Here is a 22,992-nt window from a genome sequence, read left to right as displayed (position 1 = left end):
TTAGAATGAAAAAGTGCAATTGTGCAGAGACTTGTGAGTAGTGTATTAAAACCAAAAGTGTGAAGCCAATATTTCCTAAGAAAAGTGAGAGGAAAAACAAAAAGCCTCTAGCGTTAATTCACACTGATCTTTGTGGGCCAATGAGAATGCCCTCCCAGGGTGGAAATTTATACATGCTGACTTTTATAGATGACTACTCCAGGTATACTACCACGTATCTGATAAAGGAGAAAAGTCAAGTACTTCAAAAACTGAAGGACTATATTAGGATTGTGTCCAACAAATTTGGCAGAAAGCCACAGATCATAAGATCTGACAATACAGGGGAAATATGTATCTAGGGCTATGCAAGACTTTCTCCGTGAGGAAGGCATAGAGCACCAGACTACAGTTGTGTCCAACCCAGAGCAAAATGGGGTTGCAGGACACATGAACTGGACTCTTGGACAAATGATTAATTCCTTGTTGGAAGATGCACATTTACCAAAGCAGTACTGGGGAGAAGCTGCGGTTACTGCCACTTACCTGCAGAACCAACTTCCTGCATCTGCAACCAACAAAATATCATTTGAGCTGTGGCATGATAGGATACCAAGTATGTCTCACCTTCGTGTATTTGGGTGCAAGGCCTTTGTGCACATCCCAAAACAAAAGAAATAAAAACTTGACAACACTGTCAGGGAAGTAATATTCATTGGATATTCTCCAATGAAAAGGGATACAGAGTAATAGATCCCAAAACTGCCAAAGTTGAAGTATGCAGAGCTGTCCATTCTGATGAAGGAAAGTGTGCACACCGACCAGAAGGGGTGTCACACCAAACAGATGACAGCGAAATGGAAGAAGAAGCTGAGTTATTCTTCCACCACAGAAGGTATAACAATATACCTGCAGAGGAAGGTGAGGAGTCTGAACCAGAAGAGGCAACTGAGCCAGAAGAGGCAACAGAGCCAGAAGGGGCAGGCGCAGCGCCAGCACCCAGACTCTCTGAACACACCAACAGAGGTGTACCACCAGAGAGACTTGCTTACCTCGTGAGAGATCAACTTCCAGAACCAGAGACCTGGAAAGGGATTGATGCCTTACCCAAAGCCGAAGCTGAGAGGTGGAGGCAGCCAGCCAAGGAAGAGCTGGAATCTCTACACCAAAGCGAAACTTGGACACCAACCAAGCTTCCTCAAGGAAAGAAAGCTGCAGGCTACAAGAGGAAATTCAAGAAAAAGCCAAATGCTAAAGAAAAGTCTGTATTTCAGTACTGTTACCAAGCCAGATGTGGTGGTAGCTGTGGGATACCTGTGCTGAAAAACCAGCTCGCCAACCAAAAGGGACTGGGAAGCAAGCAAAGATGCAACAGACTCTTGGAGTCAGAAGGGGTGAGTTCACGCACCAAGTACATAGATGTGAAGCACCCACCTACCGCAGAGGACTACTCAAGATGGAGTATTGTCCAAGAGAAGACTGCAGATGCTCTCACGAAGGCGTTGGGCAAAGTCAGACATTGCAAGCTGTGAGACAAGACGAATCTCGTGGACTGAACCAAACATTCACTGAGAAGGGGTGTTGGAAGTGGGGCAAGAGCAACTCCTGTTTTGTTCTTTTGTTTATGCTCCAGAAGGGAGATAGAGCTAGGGTCCTCCAGATGGACAGGTTTGTTTACCTTTACCTGAGATGCTCTGACTGACTTCCTTCTGTCGCTAGACTGTTGTGTCTTTCGGGAAGCTAACCTGCCGCTCCTCCTTCTGCCCTTTCAACTCCTTTGTTCTCTGGCTGTCCAGGAGAGAGTAGACAACCCTTTGTGTCTCTCTCTCCAAGCCATGAGGCTAACTCCTACACCTGGGCGTTATGCCTCCAACTTAGTTAGTTAGTTAGAACTAGGTATGCCTTTCTTTCTACTATGTATTTCTATAAATAAAGTAGCTTTTCTTATTTTACTAAGTCTCAAGTCTCAGTGATGCTGATGCAGGGTAAAAGCCTGTTTTCTTAGATAAACGCACACATACACCGGCACACTCGCATTTCAACATCTGCTGTTACTCTGCTTGCTGTGGTGCTGCTTTAAGCCAAATTAAGCAACACAAACACACACAGCACAATATTCCTTTCGTGCTGATTGGCTCATAGGATGCTGGGGACAAGGGGACCCTGCTGAGACCTTGCTCCCAAAACAGTAAGGGATCTAAGCCCCCCTGAGACCCTGGACAACCACACCCCTGGCCGTTTATTGATAATAGCCCTTGGGCTTTCTCATTAAAGAAATCTTTCCATCCCACCCACAGCCAGTGTACTCCAGGGCAGTTTCGCTCTCTTGACTTAAAAAAAGTAACTGGATTTCAGATTGAGGCCTGCACTCAGCGCGGTTCTATCATCTATCATCTATTCCGTTAACTCATGGGCTTTCATTAACTCAGAGAGCTGCGATAGCCGTCGTGGTGCTCTCCAGATGTTGTATTCCAACTCCCATCAGCCCCAGCCATTGGCCATGCTGTCTGAGGCTGATGGGAGTTGGTCCAGCACCAACAACAACTGGGCTCCACATTGGCTACCTATGTGCTAGCTCGTCAGTGGAGGTCCTTGGAGGCTTGTGCACAGATGCATACAATCCTGTTCTGGTACACCATCCTTCCCTGGCTAGGAGACTTTGGGTTAAGGCCAGAACGATCCTCTCTTGCATACCTAGTGATGAGGGGGTCATTACCCATTAGGAATCCCCACTCTAGCTGCCCAGGCATCAGCTGTGGAGCTGCCTTATTTTAAAGAAGCTCTATCCTAGCACATATACAAGAATTGTACTCAGCCCACACCCATCCCAGAAAGCAAATGCAGAGATGCAGTGTAAACTGAAGAAGGTTTACATGGGAGCAGGCCCCACCAAACGCTTACTCCAAAAATAAGCTTGCGTAGGAATCACAGACGCGCAGCACAATCCTATGCATGTTTTCTCCCATTTTCAGAGAAGTTTACTTGCAGCTAAATATGTGGACCCAAAAGAAAGACCCACTGGATTAAAGGAATCCCAAGTAAATGCATTTAGGACTCCCTTTCTGGCTGCTCTTCTATACCGCTTACCTGGAGGAAGCCCTAGTGAAGACAGTGGTCTTGATTCAAAGCAGAGATAGTCCATGTGGTGCCCTCTAGATGTTGTTGGACAGCAGTTCCCACCACCTTCAGCCAGCATAGCCAATGGTTAGGGCTGATAGGAGCTAGAGACTAACAACATATGGAGGCTGCCCTTGATTTAGAGTAAGCATGCACAGGATTCGGCGGGGCCCCCAAAAGAAGCATCCGGAATAGAGTTTGTGACACTCAGGGGAGTTTCTCAAGCTATTGGTGATACCATAATGTCACCCTTAAGAGGGTGGCGTGGTGAGGGGGTGACACCCCCCCCCCAAATAAGTGCATTTCTCACTTAGAGCGTTTCATTGGATTCTGGCTTTATTGTGTAAGCGGCTATGAGGAGGGCCGGTTTTGGCTTTGATCCGGACGGAATCCAGATCAGATCTGGTTCGCAATGCCTCCCCCCCCCTTTTATTCTTCTTCCTCTTGCAAGCGTTTGGGAGCTTAAAATGATTCTGCCATGTCAGCATGTTAGACCTTCTCAACCGGGACACGTCGCACAGAAAGGAAGAAAAAGAGTGAGGCTCGCTCCTAACCTCGCTTACCTGGGAGAAAGCCCCACGCACGGCATTCCATCGGGCTTACTTCTCTACGGAGACGCGGTTAGGCTTCCCCAGGAACTCATTAGCAGGCGCAGCCGTACCGGGGAAGGGGCAATGAGAGCTTCCACGCACCCCCCCCCGGTCTCCCAGCCCTTCTTCCTTCCGAGCGACCGGCGCTCTCCTTACCTGACTGTATTTGGCCTCCTGTTCCAAGGAGTTCTTGTCGAGCCCGTTCACCGCAACGTGCTGGGCCGTGGCCGCGAAGCCGCTTCTGCTCAGGCTGCTCCACTCTTCCACCTTGGGGCTGTGGTAGGGCGAGCTGTCGCTCACTGCGGGCAAACATAGGGCAAGGGAGCGTCAGGGAGGATCGCTGAACCGCGCCGCGCTCCCCAGTACATGCGCGTAGGAGTGCGCTTAGGCGGGCCGGGCGCATCTTCCGCAGAGGCGGGCCTCCGCACCCCGCTAGGCGCCGGGATCCTTCACGGGCCTTTCCCCCTCGAAATCCTTCTCTGGCTACACCAGGCTAGCCACGGTCTCCCGAGGAAAGAGGAATGGCGGTTTACACTCATGCTTAACCGCATTTACTCGGGAGCAGTGCTTGGAAAAGTTACTTTTTTGAACTACAACTCCCATCAGCCCAATCTAGTGGCCATGCTGGCTGGGGCTGATGGGAGTTGTAGTTCAAAAAAAGTAACTTTTCCAAGCTTTGCTCGGGAGTAAGTCGTTTCAGCAGAACTTAGTGCTCAGCTGGTGCATTGAGGATGGCAATTTGGATCTCTGGACTCACTTCCTTGTGGCTCAACACAAAGGATACCAGGCCCTTTTCCTCGGGTGCTGAAATCCCTTGGGAATCAAAGGTATCCTCTGAAGCAGAAAAATATAAATAGAGGTGGGATGGAGTTTCATTGTTTGCTCAGGGATCTCCACTCCTCCAACCTAAAAACAACCTTCTCCCCTCCCCTGGAGAAAAGCCGTGAAACTAATCAAATTTACTTGAAATTATTTAAATTAATGGCATTTATTTCCATTTAATGTACCTAGCATTTAGGGGTTCAGATGGTGAGAGCTGTCGTATCGATGACAACGGATCTTCAAGTGATATCCACATGTGCAGACGGAGCCTAGAACGGTTTACTGTGAAGTAAATCCCACCGTGTTCAATTAGGGGTACTCCCAAATAAGGGTATTTAGTATTGCAGCCCTGAAGCAGGATCCTATGCACGTTTACTAGGACGTGAGTTTCACTGACTCTGGAGTAGGTAAGTTTGCTGAGGCCACAATTCTAGAGCTCCAATAAGATTTATATGGTTTCAAAGGCGATGCTTCATATGCGTTGGATCATGGCTTAAGGGACCTCGGTCGAACTTCAAACGTAGTTTTAGGGTTGCAGTTCCATCGCAAGAGATAGGACCTACTTCCCAGTAAACCTACTCTAGGACCGAGGTGCCAGTTCTACCGAAATCAACAGTTTAAGCCTAGTAATCCCTAGTAAATCAGCTCAGCTAGGCGGTGGATCGGTTGTCTCCTCACCATCCAACATACACATTCAAAGAAAGAAGGAAAAAATGAAAGCAAAAGGGACCCCAGACTTGGAAAACGTGGAACCTCTTTCGCATCGCAGTTTGCTACTACAGCCGCCAACTCTAAGCATCCCTACCGAAGAGTTCCTCTGTCCAGATCAACAAGGCTTGCCCGTCAGACAGACAGACAGTGACGGCTAAGTTCAAACTGTGGATTTAACGGCAGCTCGTAACTCCCCGCCCCACCCGGAGTCTCCTTATTTTTCGAGGAAACCTCCTTCATTGCCCCCGCAGTTAAAGTACATTAGGAGTGCGCCTAACGTAGGCGAGCGTAGTCCCCTGGTACACCCTCAGCCTCACACTCCTGGCTGCTTGCATGCTGCCCAGAGACCGTGAGCTGTGATCGGACCTGGCCAGGAAGAGACTTCTTGAGTTCTTAAGCAAGAGCATACTCGGGATCACTTAATACAGGCTTGGTTATTATGCCTTACCCGTTAAGAGATCCTGGTTTTGTACGCGTAAAGTACAACGGTGAACCACTGACTGGATAAGTCTGCTCGTAAACCGCTGCAGTCCTATATATACTTGCCTGGGAGCAAGCACCGTTGAACTCAGTGGGACTTACTATACGTCGACATGTATACAGTTGCACTGTAAGAAAGTGAGTAAAACAAAATAGGCTGAAGTCAGCCATGTCCTTGGCCCTCAGTACATTTTCCCTTGGGAAGCGCTGACTGGAAGTAATTGAGACACTAATCCTATGGTCCGATAAATTCCTACGAGTACTTATAAATATATAAACGTGCAGAGGATCAGGCTGCACATGTCTTACAGTAGGACGCCCAACCAAGAAACAAGACAATCTTATACAATGTTTACTCGGAAGTAAGCCCCTCCGTGTTCAATGGTGCTTACTCGCTAGTAAACGTGTTCAGGATTTCAGCCATAATGTGGAAGGGAGAGAGCTGTGATTGTCCCACACTCAAAGACTGAAAAACCTGACTGCATTTCTTTTTCTGATAATCGCAGCTAATATCCCTGACACATGGAGTTGCAATCCTAATTATTCTAACCAAAAACAAATTGCATTGCAATTCAAATTCTACAGGTCTCACCTGATAATGGGGTGTGTGTGTGTATCAAACGTTAAAATACCCTTACTAGGCAATCATCATCATCACCGTAGCTCTTTATTGGAAAACCAAGGGGCATTTATGCTGCTTTTTTAAAAAAAAAACTATGTTAATACTTCAGGATGGAAATTCGACTATAGTTTGACTGTAGTCTTTGTTTGACTATAGTTGTGCAAATATTCTATGCCCCCCCCAAAGTCTTCTCCAAACGTTTCCACTGGGTCTACCAGAGGTGAAAGTCATACAACTGACCATTAGCTTTGTCTACAGGAAAGTCTAGCTTAATTTAGAATTAGCTTATGAGTGCAAATATTAATTTAATTAAAATATACAAACCACACCTAAGGTGAAGAGTAATTCATGGATTCTACAGAACTCCCACTTAATTCAATGGAAGCTATTTTCTCCTAACATTTTGCCCATATTGCTGTGATTTGGGTTGCAACGCTCTGTCACTGTCCAGCACCTATAGATTTTCTTTGCCCTTTCGGTCATCCTGAACGTGTTTCTTGACGCTGAGTTCCCAACAGTCTGACGATCACAATTCATATTTTTAAAAAGCGACTTGGGACTTTCCCATCTTCAAAGCCACCCCAGGGAGGATTGGCCACGCAGTCATTCGCTTCCAAGAATTAACTATAATCGATTATAAGTAATATATTTAATGCAATATGTATAGTACAGAGAATTTCGGATATCTCACTGGGAAATATTTCCGCCTTTTTGGAACACTTTATCGTGATTGTGGTTTCAGGCATAAATCCACTTACTCCAGAGTAGTCCAATTGGTTTAATGGGTCCATCTGGCCGTAGGTGGATGGAACCTTACAGTGCAGTGCTATGCCTGTCTACATAGAGGTAAGACGCGTGGAGTGTGTGACTGGCTTGAATTCACAAAGTCCAAAGGAGGAGCGAAAATGCATCTACAGTGATTAAAATAATTCGATTCTAATCTTCTTGTGCACGGTAATTAAGTCCTCGTGAACTTACAAATGCTTACTTCCAAGTAGATATATTTAGGATAAATATGAACGGAAAGATCTAACATTCCGCCTTCCATACAGTTTTCAACGCCAGTCCTACAGTTATTCCATCCTAACACGAAGGAAGGAAATCATTGGGCCTAATTGGAGTGCGAAAGACTCCAGAGTCGTTGAAATTCACCCATCATTCTCTCTGGCTGACAGCCACTGCATAGTGATAAGTATCTTTGACATAATTATTTTCTAGGTAGATCTGATGGAATAGCGTCACTTTTTTTCCTTAAGAAAGGAGATTCATATTGAAAAATAACTCGGAAAATACTATGGAGGGTTTTTTGTTTGCTTTTGTTTTTTAAAAAATATTTTGGTTGCAATCCTATGACCAGTTATGGGGGTAGAGTGAACCCTACTGAGCTCAATGGGCCTTACTTCTGAGTGGACGGATACAGGACTGCATTGTTTGAAAGCTGTTTCGCTGCAACAGCTACCAGAAAGAGGATTTTTCTCTCTCCATCCTAAATCAACACTGATTTAGAACCTACTTCCAAATATGATTAGGATCTATATTTCTTGTGCTATGAAGCAAGTGCACTGAAACCACTGGGTTGGCTGACTTCTTTTCACCTATGTACCCCCGTAGGATTTAGGAGATACACTTTGATCCTATTACTACTTGTGAACAAGTCTTCAACTGGGTCTTAATTCGAAGTCATTTGGGAAAGCTGACAGAGGCAGCGCTCCTTTCTTCGCTTTTGACGGGATCCACAAGCCAGTTAAACCAAGGCTTTTGGGTTTAAACGCAAGCACTTCGGTTTTATAAGGCCATGAAAGTGTTCGGAACTCAGCGGCGAGAAACACGTTTAAGATGAAGGGCCAGGAAAATTCTACGGGTGGTCGAGAAGGCCATAGAACCCCCGCAACAGCCACACGTGGAGCCCCCCCCCCCGATTAAAAATGTGGTATCGAAGCGAAGGAATCCGTTCGGCTGAACTTCTCTCTGGGATGGGAGCCCAGTCGCTGGCTTCTTCGTGCCGACAAGCACTGCAGCTTAGCCAGCACATGGCTAAAGTTGTCTTAAGAAACCAAGCTGTCTCTCCCGAGCTCCCTTTTCTGCTGATCTCTCACTTTCCCATGAATAGGGGCTTCCTTTCCGTGTCAGCAAGGTCAGCTTATCCAATAAATCAAGGGCAAACAGCCCTCAGATGCAGGCAGCTTCGCAAACCGGAGCGAGGGGGGGGGGTTGGGGGGACGAAAGGCTGGGCTGGAAAACCTCGTCATTCAGATCCCACCCGCTGGACGGCTACCGACAGAGGAGGCCTTGACCACGGTGGCGTTAATAACACGAGGAAATCGCGCTACTTCGCCTCTCTGTCTCGTTCGGCTCATTCTCTCTTCCCTCACCCCCCGACACAATTTACATTTGCAAATATCCCCTCCACCCTGGCACAAAACGGAGGCGACATTATAATTTTTCGTAGGACTGGCAACATTTATTTCCCTGCGAAATTCCCATTTGGAATCTTCAAAGAGGGAGGTAACACCTAATATTTTGTTGTTATGACGTTTAGTTCTGCCCTCCACAAATAGGGCAGTGTGCAATATTTTTTTAAAAAAGCTAAAGATCAGTTTATTAAGATAAGACATTATTTTTGCCCAATCATATAGTTGTTGCTCTGGCAGGCAAAACAACACTCATAATCCAAATAATAGTGTCTGATGGGGAAAAAAAATAAAATTGATGGGGGGGAGGAGACTATTGCGGGAGGGGTTGCCTAGATTTAGAGACACTTTTTAAAAAACTTGGTACCATTAAAATCTATGGGACTCCTCTGTAACTACATATCGAGATCGTGGGGCAGCATCACATTTTGAAATGGGGAGTAGGCAAATATTTGATACCATGTGTTTAATTTGAGTTCACTGTTAGGGACAATCATCCTTGCCTTTTTAAAGGCAAGGTTTCCAATTCTGGAGCAAAGTCAGTAAAAGCGATCAGAGCAGCAGTTCTTTGGAAGGGGCTAAATGCTAGTTAAACATCAGTAATTTCAGTTTTCTGGACCACCGCTTTGGAGGAAAACAAAGTGAAGCAGAAGAACGAAAGCAATTAGGTGACATTTGAACTTCCTGTCTGAGCAAATTTGGCCTGATTGCAAGAACTGGTGGTGGATTTGCCTGCAATTTCAAGGAGATGCCTTTCCTGTGGAATCCCTGGCTTGAAAGCAAACAGCATACAACAGGCAGAAAGGCCTGGCGGGAAAAGTAAATATACCTGACAGCTTCTCTCTCTTTTTTGGTGCTTGCATATTGCTTAGCTTGTATATTATTTAATCACACCATATGCATCTAGAGTTTTAGTATATATTAACATCTCTCTCTCTCTCTCTCTCTGCCAATCTGAAGGTGACACTTTATGCATCTGAGAAACTCAGCTATGGTCTACAGAAACGTTAGGGCACAATATCATTGGTTTTAGGATGCCACAGGATTCATGATTGTTCTAACACTCTCATGTGGAAAGGGCATTTATACAACTATTTTTATATATTTGCATACTGCCTTGATATATTCTTATGAAAGTGCAGATTATAAATAAATTACCAAGTATACTAAAACAGCAAAGAGTCTTGTGTCACCTTCAAGACTAACAAATTTATTGTGGTATAAACTTATGCCATAACACATTTCTTAAATTTGTCACAAGACTCTATTGTTTTTGCTGCAATGTTAGCCATGGTTATATTGTGTTATGTATAAAGCAGTATGCTCAGTAAGGCAGGAGTTACATCAGCCACATATATGTGGAGAACTAGGCTGTCCGCTATAGCACTATATAGCACTGGCAAGTATATTTCCAAATATATCAGTAGGCTTGAGTGCCATATCACAAATACATAGCTGCAGCCCTATCTAAAAATGAGATGCAGCATTTACTTAGAAGTAAGCCTTATTATGCTCAACGGCACTTAAACCCTATAACGCATATGTAGGAATGCAGACCATGCTGGTCTATGGATAGCCCAAGCCTGTGCATGTTCACTCAGAAGCAAGTCCAAATAAGTTTAATGAAATTTACTCCAAAGTAAATGTGCAAAGTATTGGGTCATACATTTAAGCAGATTGGGTCTATTTACATTTGGAACTAGGTCACTTTAAATAAATTGGGAGATAAGAGCAAATATACAATATACATTTAAAATGTGTTCACATATGTTTCTTTTCATGCATTTGATCTTCACTAGCTCAAACGAATTTGAGGTACTTTAAATTTGGGCTGTCTATTTCTTGGAAAGAAATATATAGAGTGATATACAATGTGTGTTTGTGTGTGTGGGAGTCTTAATGTATGTGCACATTATTACCCGGAACATAAAATACTGTGGATTAGCATGGAATTTTCTGGGAAGATTAGTTTATGTGTGCGTGTGCTTCCTCAATAAAACCTTTGAATTGTATTTACTTTATTGGTTAAAATTGCAATTTGCCATTTAGGAGATGCACCCACAGCATTAACCAGCAACTAAAAAGAAGAAAAATGTCATCTTGAGAGTTGAGATTTACTTGGAAGTAAAGCCCACCAAGGACAATGACACTTATTTCCAAGTAGATGGGTTAGCCAGAGGCTCAGAGGCCATTATGGATAGCTTTCATCCAGGGCAAAGTAATGAAGGATTTCTATTTCATTGTATACCTTGCTGGAGGTAAAATTCATAGGATTTGGGACCCATGAAAGCTTCTAATTTATAAAGAAAGGAATGATTAATGGGACACACACACACCCAACCCCCCCATGCACCCCCCACAAATAGGACCTGGGTTCTCTGGGGATGGGAAGTGGAGGCCTTCTTCAGTGTGGCTTGCCAATTACTGCCCTTACTCTGGTCTCAAGGAGCTCTTACCTTGGTCGGTTATGGACCTGATTCCTAAAATGTCGGTGACGGAGTGGGAGGAGGGCCAGGTCCGAGGCATATGGACGGCGCTGTGGATGGTTGGCACGCCCGGTGGCGTGGGCACCTTGGCCCCCGCCGCAGCGATGGGGCTCGGGTAGGAGTAGATGTGGTTGTAAGGCAGGGTAGGCTGCGGAGCCGTCTGGTGCTGCTTGTAGGATTCGTAGTGACTTTGCTGCGAGAGGTTCCCGATCTTGTTGCGCAGGATCCGGCTGATGGAGCTGACCGAGGGCACGTTATACTTGTCGCACACGCCGTCGGCCAGCAGCCGATCCCGGATCTCCCAGGCAAATATGCCGGGGTCCCTTTGTTTGTAGGTCCGGATATGTTTCACCACCGTCGGCGTGGTGACCCGCGGCTTGCTGCCTCCGATGGCCCCCGGTAAGATGGAGCCGGTCTCGTTGTAGCGCGCCAGGATCTTGCTGACACAGCCGTGGGAGACGCGGAGTTGCCGGCTGATGTCACACGGTCGGATGCCCAGCTGGGCTAGTTCCACAATCCGGAGCCGGATGGCGTTGGGCAAGGGGCGCCCGTTGACAAAGACCCCGCCGAGCTGGTTTACCTCCCCGAAGGCTGGCTCTGCGAGCAAAACAGAGGCACCGACACATAGGAATCGCTGGGTGGACGCGGCAGGCCAAACCCCTCTCAGGGCTGAAACGCTTCCTTGGGACCAAGTCCCATTTAATCTAATGTGGCCTGCCTTCCGAGTAAACACGTTAGAGGATCGGGCTGCACGCCACTGATGCGGAAGCAAATTCATTGGAGAGCCGGGCCCAACTTCTACGTCAACTGTCCCCAATTCACTGGCTTTGGAAGCAAGCGAGGCCCGTTGTAAATTGCCACGAAAGTCCATGGAGGCCGGTGCACACTTACCTGGAAGTAAGTCCCTCTGAATTTAGTGGGGCTTACCTTCAAAGTAAATGCTGTTTCAGGATCGGCCACCCTATGCCGTTTGGAGGAAAAGCAGCGCAGGTCTTTTGAAAAGTTCCTTACAGATTCCCATCCTAAAGCATCACTAAGCAGCTTTGGACCGGGCACGGCACCTCAGGCTGAGATCCTAAGCACACTACCTTGAGAGGAAGTCACTTCCATGAAAACCAATGAGACCGTTTTGCAAGGGGGGGGGAGAAAGTTCGCCCCGAGGCGTTAGTTGGAAGCAAGTCCTGGAATGGCATTCCCTTCCAGTCAATGTCCTTAGGATCACAGGCTTAGGCTGCAAGCTAACCTCATTTACCTGGGAGTAAGCCCCATTGAATTCAATACGACTTACTTCTGAGTAGGATGGTTAGGATTGCGCTGTTATTTTTGATTCCAGATCGTCCACTCCAGATGTGAATAAACAAGAGAGGGGGTGTCTCAACGACTCATTTCTGCCCTCTCCCCTTCTCCCTCCCTCTCTCTTTTTCCTCCTGGGGGTGTGCGGGGAGGGGGAAGCATGATCAAAACGATCTAGAACCGGAATCCTGGAAGCTTCAAGTTCTGGGAGCGGTGAGCAGCCCGCAAGAGCTGTTTAATTCCTTTCTGCTCTCTACTCGTCGCCAGCAGCGCTTGTGAGATTCCCCGCTGAAATACAAACAGTTTAAAGGTGGGGAGGGGGAGCGCATGGGACTGTGGCAGCTCGGGGTCCAACTCGCCCGAGCTTCAGAGTCACCTGCCTCCTTCCAGGCCAGCCCTAAATAGCAAGCTGAGTGCGAACCTTAGCTGGCTCTGTCCGGTGCGCCTGACCCTCAACGCGCCCCTACGATTTGTAGGGCCACGAGCGAAGTCAATAAGGCGCTCGCGGTTGCCGCGCACACGATCTCAGGCGGTTCCTTCCACATGGGCAGCCCCGCCGCTTCCCGGCCAGACTTACCCATGGCTCCAGTCAGGACACCGAGCGGGCGACTTCGTTAAAGTCCCCGAAGAAAACGAGGCGACTGAGTCGGTCTCGCCCGGCCTCCCGCGATCCGCGCTGGAGAAGGCCCCGGCTGCCTCCGGTTTCCACCGTGGGAGACGGCGAGGGTGTCAAGAAAAGGACCCCACGGAAGTCACTTTCCCGATGCAGGAGACTTAAGTTCTGCATTTCAATCTCGCAGCAACGTGGGCTGGGCTGGGTTGGCCGGGGCGTCTCAGGCTATCACTCACCAGAGGCACGCCCCCGCAAAGGGCGGACCTAAAGGGGAAACGGCCTTCTCATTGGCAGCGAAGGATGACAGACGTTCTCGCCCTGGAAGGCCCTTCCGTTCCCTTTTGCAGGCGTGCTGGATCAGCACCTGGATTCCCAATGCAGTGGCAACGCGTAGCTACGTGATAGCTGTGCAGTGCAAAGTTACACATTAGCGGGGAAACTAATTCTGGATTGTGTTAGATACATGAACACGGCGGATAAACAGCTCAAGACTGTACAGTTTTTCATAGAAAGTGTCCACCTTTTCCTTTGCTCTTAAGCTGTGTGTTCCAGGACTTACAGACTTTCAGCGGTTGATTGAAAACAGCATCTTTTTGTTATACATTTTTAGTAAATATATAAGCGGGGAGAGTAATATTTTCAAAATTCGGAAAGGAAACCCCTCCCAAAGCATACTTTCTTTTTCTGAGACATGGGTTATCTACCATAGGAAACTGTCGAAAATTTTAAAAGAGCTCCAAACCGCAGTCTAAACAAAGTCTGAATACAGTTATCAACGGATAACTAGTGGGGAGTCAACGGGTCCTCTTTTCTGCACATGGAAAAATAGCGATAACTTTCAATTTCGCTCAGCCATGAACGAAATTACCACACATAACATATACACATTTAAAGCACCCATGCTGATCTCTATCTACATAAATTATATACCACCCTCCTTCCTCCCATTTTTCCTTCTGCACTGAAACCCGGTGCAATTAATCAAGGTAGATTTTTATGGGAGTCACTTCCTCATAGCATCTCCTTAGGACGGCAATCTAAAAAAAAGTGTAGCCGAAACTACAACTACCCAAAGGCACACAGATGATGCACTCCTGCTTGGCGGGTACAATTTCCCCTAGGCATCCATAGGTCCGTAGGCAATTTTTTTTAATGTGATTCTTGCAGGGTCCTAGAACGAGAAGGCCGCTGGCTCGTTAATATTCCTCTTCTTTAACTGTTGGCCTGTCTTTAAACGTAGCTCCCACTCCAACAACGTGAAAATTTAAATAATATTGTAGGAGTTAAAGGAAAAGTGTTAGAAAGTGTTGGCTGAGCTTGTGGTGAGCTCGGCTCTGTAATACTTTTGTGGATGTGAAAGGCTGTAATGTGTGTTTTGGCTAGCACAGTTGTGCTTCTGAATTGAGAGGTATAATATGCAGAATATTGACACGTCGCGCAGTTAACACCCACAGAAGCCTCAAGCCAGAGTTTTCTGAGCATTTTTTGCGCTATTGTCAAGCAGAAATATTTTTCCCTAACTCGCGATCCATACACACGTCCTTTACAAATCCGGCCGTCCTGCCAAATAACGTGTTTTAGGATCGGGTGGTGAAGGAGTTCTCATCCAAGAAATACTATCGAGGCCATTAACGACTGCGTGTGAAAACATTCAGCTAGAAAAGTGGAAAATCTGGCTGGGATGCAAGCAAGTCTCGTTTCCAAACGGACTGTGGAAAGCGGTCGGGCAGTTTTAAGGATAAATAAGGCTGTCGGGAACCCAGCACCGAATTAAACAGGGTCGTTGGGATTTGAATTGGAGCTCTGCGTGAAAGCCTAAGTCAAATGCGCCTAACCCAGAGTGTCTGACATACCAAAGGGGGAAGCCCAAGGCGAAAGAAGTTGCCTTGTCACCACTGTTGGTGTAAGAAAAAACGGGTTTACCGGACGGGAAGGTGGGATGGTTTCAAAAGCTCGGAATATCGATTGGAACCTTTGCTCTGTACAAGAATGAATGAGTGCTTCATGTGCTTCTGGGCTGATATCCGGAACGTGGTGTGAGGCTGCTTACAAATCAACACTCATATTCTAAACAAAGAGATCCCTTCCATGCTAGGACGTGCAGACCTAGTGGAACAATGCAGCCCCATAGCAAGGAGATGTGTGGTCACCCCCTGACTACAGAACCCTTGCCCAGAGATAACCGATGAAAATTAGAGACCAGTGAGCCAATAGTTCCTTTGGTGTTAAAAAGGAGGCCCTATCTGTGGAGCATCAACGGGCATGATCATGCGGACTAACTTGAGAAATTGGCAATTATATCGTTTGAAAGTGAAAAGATGAAAACGTCGGAAGGAATCAATAATTATTTCGCAGTTTAAGCAGCTCTCCTAAGCAACGCTGAAGAATTCTAGGAAACACAGAAGTCTGCATATGCTTCCACCAACTGAACATTACCACTTAATGGTAGACGTAGGTCGACAGACGGGACCTAAATCACAGCACGATTCATAAAAAGGCTGAAGTATTTCCCCCCTCTTTCTCATATCCCCATCTAATCCTAAACCCATGAGGTGGAAGTAAGTCCACTGAAAAGAAATAATAATTATGATAATAATAATAATAACAACACCTTTCCAAGTAATGAATTTAGAATCAGGTTGTTAGGTGTAGTCAGTAGCACTCGCATCTCAGTCCCAACGAGTTATTTGAAGTCCCGTTTATTTCAACGAGCTCTGTAACTGCTGGCACACAAGAAAGCAGCCTAAACACCTTGAAATCCTAATCCTTCCATTAAACTGGCCTGTGTAGATCGGGCTGCTAATAGTCCAAAACTCCCACTGAATTTACCCAAGAGTGAAACTTTGACCCACGACCCAGTGAAATCTAGGTAACTCGACTGACCATACACCTCGACCCTAATTACACATAAAACGCGATCACGACAAAAATCCTGTGGATTTTCATGGAACCTCCTTTCAAGAACCTGGAGCTCATCAGAACAGTGTAGTCCGAAGCCTTCAACAGGAATAAATTCAGACATTCCAATTTCATGGGGGCGGGGTCCCCGTGATTAGGGGCCTGCTAGACCCACTCCTAAACATGTTTTTTTTACGGCCAGTTTCATGGATTTTATATTGGGACTTATTTCTAATCTAGGTGGCAGTCCTATGTAAACTTATTTATTTCCAGTAAAGGTATATGTAATTGGGCCCCTTTGCCTGCTTAGGATCACAGACGTAATAAGGATCTATATTTCAGGCAAATATCCGCACTCATCATTTTAAATAGGTTGGATAGGCTTGAAATAGACCTCTCTGCTTAGGGCTGCAACCCTAGGCACAGTGACTTTAGAGTAAACCTCGCTTGAACTCATTTTGGTGAATGTCCTGCATCGGCCGGGGGTTGGACTAGATGAGGTCTCAGGTCCCTTCCAACTGCATGATTCTATGAACTTATTTCCGAGGAATCGTGCCTGGGAGCGGGCTGTCACCTCCAGAGGACAGCTCATGTTCCGACCCATCTCGGATCAGCGACCTGTGGGTGGTTGGCCCATTGGGCTCATTGATTCCTGGGAATCCTGTCATCCAGCTTGAGTGCAGAGTCTGGCTGGCAGGGATGTACGAGGCTTTGTTTTCCATGCCCTCCACCATCGCCCTTCTGGCTTCCTTGAAACGAGTCTTCGGGCGATCTGCGTTCTGTTTGGCGCGTCCGCTCCACCCCCCTCCGCAGCCTCTTCCTTTTCCCAACCTGCCTGATCTATACCTTTCCGACCTCCCCCCCCCGCCGCCGGCGGACCCTCTCCCGACCCCAGCCACAACAACTCCAGCTCCGCCTTTCCCATCCCTGAATGTTTCTCGGTTCCTTTTCTCAATGTGTGTTCCTGATGTGGTCCTGTAGGAAAAGCTCGTTTACTCTGCCCGGGTCCCCAGTGGTTTAAGGATAATGTTTATCAGGAGTGAACGTGCTCAACTTGTTTCCATTGAACTGCTGAGTGTAGGCTGAAATAACAAAGGTCACATCCACAATGAGCCGGGCGAGGGCCAGGGAGCCGAGAGGAATATGAAAACATTATAATAAACAGCAGCCTGTTGATCGCGCTGACCTGCCTGGCAAAAAGATTAATTTCAGGTGCAAAATAGTGAAATAATTGGAGGTAGAGAGGAAAAAGAGGGGACGGAGGGGGGGCTGGGGAGGGTGAAAAGAGAGTTTCCTTCCCAGCAAATCTAATCGTGGCCAAAAAAAAAAAAAAAAACAGATACCAATTGATGCACGACTTGGAAAGCTGGATAAACCCTGTAGCTGGGCTGGGAGGCATTCCCAGTTTGGGGACTGTACGGTTCGGGCACTCAGACGAAAGCCCCCTTCCCTCACCTTCCTCTTTCTCCACCCTACCCTCACAAGGGTAGAGGAAGGGCTCTTGCTCAACCCTCCTCAGGCCGAAGGGTCTGAGGAAAGGAGGCTGGTAGGCTGGGTTTGAACAGTTCAGAATGTAACAGCGCTTTGTCCTAGAGATGGGGAGCGAGACTACCCATGCTCTCATAGCCTCGCAACTCCTCCATTGAATTCAATGGAACTTGAATGGGTTTGGCTTTTCAACAACAGAAATCTCGGCACAGAGGGAGGTGACAAAGCACCCAGGGGGATCTAAAAGTGCTGCAGAAGTAAACGATTCTCAGTAATTATTAATGCAAAGAGTGATATGTTGATGCAGCCTGTGGGTCATGTTGGAAAAGAAATAACTCCGCTGCGGAGATGAACCGCTGCAGAGGTGGCGCACAAGCAGTCAAGCTGCAGTCCTAAACACAGTTACCTGGGAATGCAATGGGATTTGCTTCCGAGTAAACATGAATACGATCGGACTGCAAAACTGAGACGTTTGTAAAGGCAAATGGTGATTGATTTCCTGAGTCATAATTCAGCTAAGTGGAAACGTTTGCATTTCAGCCAGTATATTGCTCTGGCATGTTAATCCTTCCCTGATTATTCCAACAGGATTCTCCTCCAACGCCTCAAGAGGTTTTTGTTTTGTTTTGTTTTCTGTTTTGTTTTTGTTTTTTGGCTAAGAGGAAGTAGAATCAAACCAAACAATAATCAGTCTGATCCAATGCAGAGTGCCTTGGCAGATCCTATGGAGATTGAGGCGTCCATTGAAATAACGGACTTCATTGTACCAAACTCTGCACAGGATTGGCGTGAAAAGCGTCTAGGATGGGAGTGCGTTAACGAAATTTGCGGCTGGGGCTTAAATTCTTTTAATTCCAATCACCTTGGCTTAACCGTCTACTCAGTAGACTTTACTGGATGAGGCTAGACTAGACAGACTAAAAGAGGGCTGACTAGTACTTCCCTTGCAGTGGCTCCCGGATTGGGCTGAACTAAGGAACAGGGGCGAGAGCGAGGGCAACTTTGTAGCGAGTTGAGATCGTCTGTTTTATTCAGATGCAAAGAACGCGGTGCCCAGGCTTGCCCGGGATGTAGGAAAGCCAAGATTAGAAATAATGGGAATGTGAGTAGGATCTGGCACAAGATCTGGAACTCTGGAGGAAGCGCATGGCTAGATGATTTGGTTACATCTCTACTCAGCCTTTCCCCACACCCCTGTCCTAGTAATTGGCCGTAAATTGCTATTATCTCCTGAAGCCATTTAACAACAATTGTTATTATAGGGTCTCCAAACCCGGTAAAAAGTGCCATTCACAAACGACTTACGCCGGAGCGGTTGCTGGTTTACATCAAGACACTAATATTGGAATCAATAGATCTTCTTCCACAGGCTGTACATGATTCAGTCAAAGGTAAACATTTGTGCAGCCCGATTCCCCCCCTTTTTTCTGTTACTGTGGGAATTAAGCCCTACTGGATCCGTAGGCACTTACTCCCAAGTAAAAGTACCTGATTCCAACCCTTAAAATGCTTAACTTTGGCTGGATTGTGTCTATTATGATAGACTGCAATCATACGCCTAAGAAACGGGTTAAGTGGAGTTCAACGGGACTTACATCTAGGTCAGTTTGTATGGAATTGCATCCTTAGGATAGGCTGTCAGACTTTGCGCTCAATCCTAAATAATTGGAAATTAGTTATCAATGGACATGCTTAGGCCTAAGTATGATAACTGACCTATGGATTGCAACCCAACTTGAGTCTTCTTTTGGTACTGTGTTTAAGCTGCTAAGTGTGTTGTTCACTTAAGGGTGTGATCCAATCTACATGTAATGGGAAGTAGGTTCCACTGAGCAGAAAAGCTCTTACTTGCTAGTATAAATACAGTATTACGTCTTTACTGTGAAGCAAGCATGCTTGGATCAGCCTTTCAGATTTGAATTGTCACATATATCCTGTGAAGCAAGCCCTACCGATTTCAATGGAACTGTTGGCTGTGTGTAATTTGTGTATTTAATTTCGTTTAAAGCAACACAACAGCAGCAGAGAGTAATAGCAGATGTTGAAATGTGAGTGTGCCAGCGTGTGCGTGCGTTTGCCTAAGAAAGCAGGCTTTTATCCTGCATCAGCATCACTGAGACTTCAGACTTAGTAAAACAAGAAAAGCTACTTTATTTATAGAAATACATAGTAGATAGAAATGTTGGAAGTGGGGCAAGAGCAACTCCTGTTTTGTTCTTTTGTTTAAGCTCCAGAAAGAAGATAGAGCTAGGGTCCTCCAGATGGACAGTCTTGTTTACCTTTTACCTGTGATGCTCTGACTGACTTCCTTCTGTCACTAGACTGTGACGTCTTTAGGGAAACTTCCCTGCCCCCTCCTCCTTCTGCCCTTTCAACTCCTTTGTTCTCCGGCTGTCCAGGAGAGAGGAGACATCCATTTGTCTCTGCTCTCTCTAAGCATGGGGCTAACTCCTACACCTGGGCAATATGCCTCCAACTTAGCTAGTTAGAACTAGAGATGCCTTTTCTATCTACTGTGTATTTCTATAAATAAAGTAGCTTTTCTTATTTTACTAAGTCTTAAGTCTCAGTGATGCTGATGCAGGGTAAAAGCCAGCTTTCTTAGGTAAACGCACACACACGCTGACACACTCACATTTCAACATCTGCTGTTACTCTCTGCTGCTGTGGTGCTGCTTTTAAACAAAATTAAGCAACACAACTACACACAGCACAACAAGAAAAGCAAACCTAGTTCTACCTAACTAAGTTGGAGGCGTAACGCCCAGGTGTGGGAGTTAGCCCCATGCTTGGAGAGAGCAGAGACAAAGGAATGTCTCCTCTCTCACGGACAGTGGGAGGACAAAGGAGTGGAAAAGGCAGAAGGAGGAGGGGCAGGGAAGCTTCCCTAAAGACATAACAGTCTAGCGACAGAAGGAAGTCAGTCAGAGCATCACAGGTAAAGGTAAACAAGCCTATCCATCTGGAGGACCCTAGCTCTATCTCCCTTCTGGAGCACAAACAAAAAAACAAAACAGGAGTTGCTCTTGCCCCACTTCCAACACCCGTTCTCAATGAGTGTTTGGTTCATTCCATGAGATTCGTCTTGTCTCGCAGCTTGCAACGTCTTGACTTTGCCCAACGCCTTCGTGAGAGCGTCTGCAGTCATGTCTTCTGTTGGACAATATTCCATCTTGAGCAGTCCTCTGCGGTAGATGGGTGCTTCACATCTATGTACTTGGTGCGTAAACTCACCCCTTCTGACTCCAAGAGTCTGTTGCATACTTGCTTGCTTCCCTTTTGGTTGGCGAGCTGGTTTTTCAGCACAGGTATCCCACAGCTACCACCACATCTGGCTTGGTAACAATACTGATATACAGACTTTTCTTTAGCATTTGTCTTTTCCTTGAATTTCCTCCTGTAGCCTGCAGCTTTCTTTCCTTAAGGAAGCTTGGTTGGTGTCCAAGTATTACTGTGGTGTAGAGATTCCAGCTCTTCCTTGGCTGGCTGCCTCCACCTCTCAGCTTCGGCTTTGGGTAAGGCTTCAATCTCTTTCCAGGTCTCTGGCTCTGGAAGTTCATCTCTTACGAGGTAAGCAAGTCTCTCTGATGGTACACCTCTGTTGGTGCATTCAGAGCGTCAGGGTGCTGGCGCTTCGCCTGCCTCTTCTGGCTCTGATGCCTGTTCTGGCTCTGTTGCCTCTTCTGGCTCAGTTGCCTCTTCTGGTTCAGACTCCTCACCTTCCTCTGCAGGTATATTGTTATACCTTCTGTGGTGGAAGAATAACTCAGCTGCTTCTTCCATTTCGCTGTCATCTGTTTGGTGTGGCGCCCCTTCTGGTCGGTGTGCGCACTTTCCTTCATCAGAATGGACAGCTCTGCATACTTCAACTTTGGCAGTTTTGGGATCTATTACTATGTATCCCTTTTGTGTTGGAGAATATCCAATAAATATTACCTCCTTGGCAGTGCTATCAAGTTTTGATCTCTTTTCCTTTGGGATGTGCACAAAGGCCTTGCACCCAAATACACGAAGGTGAGACATACTTGGTGTCTTACCATGCCACAGCTCAAATGGTGTTTTGTTGGTTGCAGATGCAGGAAGTTGGTTCTGCAGGTAAGTGGCAGTAACCACAGCTTCTCCCCAGTACTGCTTTGGTAAATGTGCATCTTCCAGCAGGGAACTAACCATTTGTTCAAGAGTCCAGTTCATGTGTGCTGCAACCCCATTCTGCTCTGGGTTGGACACAACTGTAGTCTGGTGCTCTATGCCTTCCTCACGGAGAAAGTCTTGCATAGCTGTTGATACATATTCCCCTGTATTGTCAGATCTCATGATCTGTGGCTTTCTGCCAAATTTGTTGGACACAATCCTAATATAGTCCTTCAGTTTTTGAAGTACTAGACTTTTCTCCTTGATCAGATACGTGGTAGTATACCTGGAGTAGTCATCTATAAAAGTCAGCATGTATAAATTTCCACCTTGGGAGGGCATTCTCATTGGCCCACAAAGATCAGTGTGAATTAACGCTAGAGGCTTTTTGGTTATCCTCTCACTTTTCTTAGGAAATTTTGGTCTCACACTTTTAGATTTAATGCAGCACTCACAAGTCTGTGTACAATTGCAATTCTCATTCTAATGCCTCTTACCAAATTCTCTTAAGAGCAGTCACTCTTGTTAAGCTAGCATGTCCCATCCTTCTATGCCAGATATGCAAGCATTCAGAATAGTTGGTTTCCTTATTTTATTTTTATTTTTTTATTAATTAAACTTATATACCGCCCGACTAGCAATAGCTCTCTGGGTGGTGAACATCAAAAAAATACAATAAAATTACACAATCTAATAGAACAAAGTATATAAAAAATGTACAATCTAAAATCAGATACAACAATTTAAAATTAAGTTGACTTAAATTAAAATGCCTCAGCGAAGAGGAAGGTTTTAACTTGGCGCCGAAAAGATGATAATGTCGGCGCCAAGCGCACCTCCTCGGGGAGACTATTCCATAGTTCGGGGGCCACCACTGAGAAGGCCCTGGATCTTGTCACCACTCTCTGGGCCTCCCTATGGGTCGGGACCCGGAGGAGGGCCTTTGTAGTAGACTGTAGTGTACGGGCTGGTGCATATCGGGAGAGGCGTTCCAACAGGTATCATGGTCCCGCGCCGTATAAGGCTTTATAGGTTAGTACCAACACTTTGAATCTGGCCCGGAAGCATATTGGAAGCCAGTGCAGGCGAGCCAGAACAGGTGTTATATGCTCCGACTGCTTGGTTCTTGTTAGCAGTCTGGCCGCCGCATTTTGCACTAGCTGTAGCTTCCGAACCATCTTCAAAGGTAGCCCTACATAAAGCGCGTTGCAGTAGTCCAGACGCGAGGTTACCAGAGCATGTACCACTGATGTGAGGTCCTCCTTACTCAGATAGGGACGTAGCTGGGCTACCAACCGAAGTTGGTAGAATGCATTCCGGGCCACCGAGTCTACATGAGCCTCAAGTGAGA

General features: G+C 46.3%; 1 protein-coding gene across 4 annotated transcripts in view; it reads right to left on the bottom strand.

Moving 5' to 3' along the window:
- PAX9 (paired box 9) overlaps positions 1–14,020 on the bottom strand; it is a 48,891-nt gene extending 34,871 nt beyond the window's left edge. Inside the window, exons 1-4 of one of the 4 annotated variants that reach the window (XM_061611673.1) lie at positions 13,089–14,020; positions 11,189–11,815; positions 5,668–5,827; positions 3,843–3,985 (exon numbers count right to left, since the gene is read on the bottom strand). In XM_061611673.1, coding sequence (XP_061467657.1) covers positions 3,843–3,985; positions 5,668–5,827; positions 11,189–11,815; positions 13,089–13,092 — 934 coding nt within the window. In that variant the 5' untranslated portion in view covers positions 13,093–14,020. The remainder of the gene's footprint in view (positions 1–3,842; positions 3,986–5,667; positions 5,828–11,188; positions 11,816–13,088) is intronic. The other 3 variants (XM_061611671.1, XM_061611674.1, XM_061611672.1) reach the window with 3 other exon arrangements.
- Positions 14,021–22,992: the final 8,972 nt, after the last annotated feature.

The sequence above is a fragment of the Rhineura floridana genome, chromosome 2, assembly GCF_030035675.1.
Source record: "Rhineura floridana isolate rRhiFlo1 chromosome 2, rRhiFlo1.hap2, whole genome shotgun sequence".
In the NCBI taxonomy this organism is placed as follows: domain Eukaryota; kingdom Metazoa; phylum Chordata; class Lepidosauria; order Squamata; family Rhineuridae; genus Rhineura; species Rhineura floridana.
The sequence above is the reverse complement of the archived record's forward strand: the minus strand, read 5'-3'. Positions and strand labels throughout refer to the sequence as shown.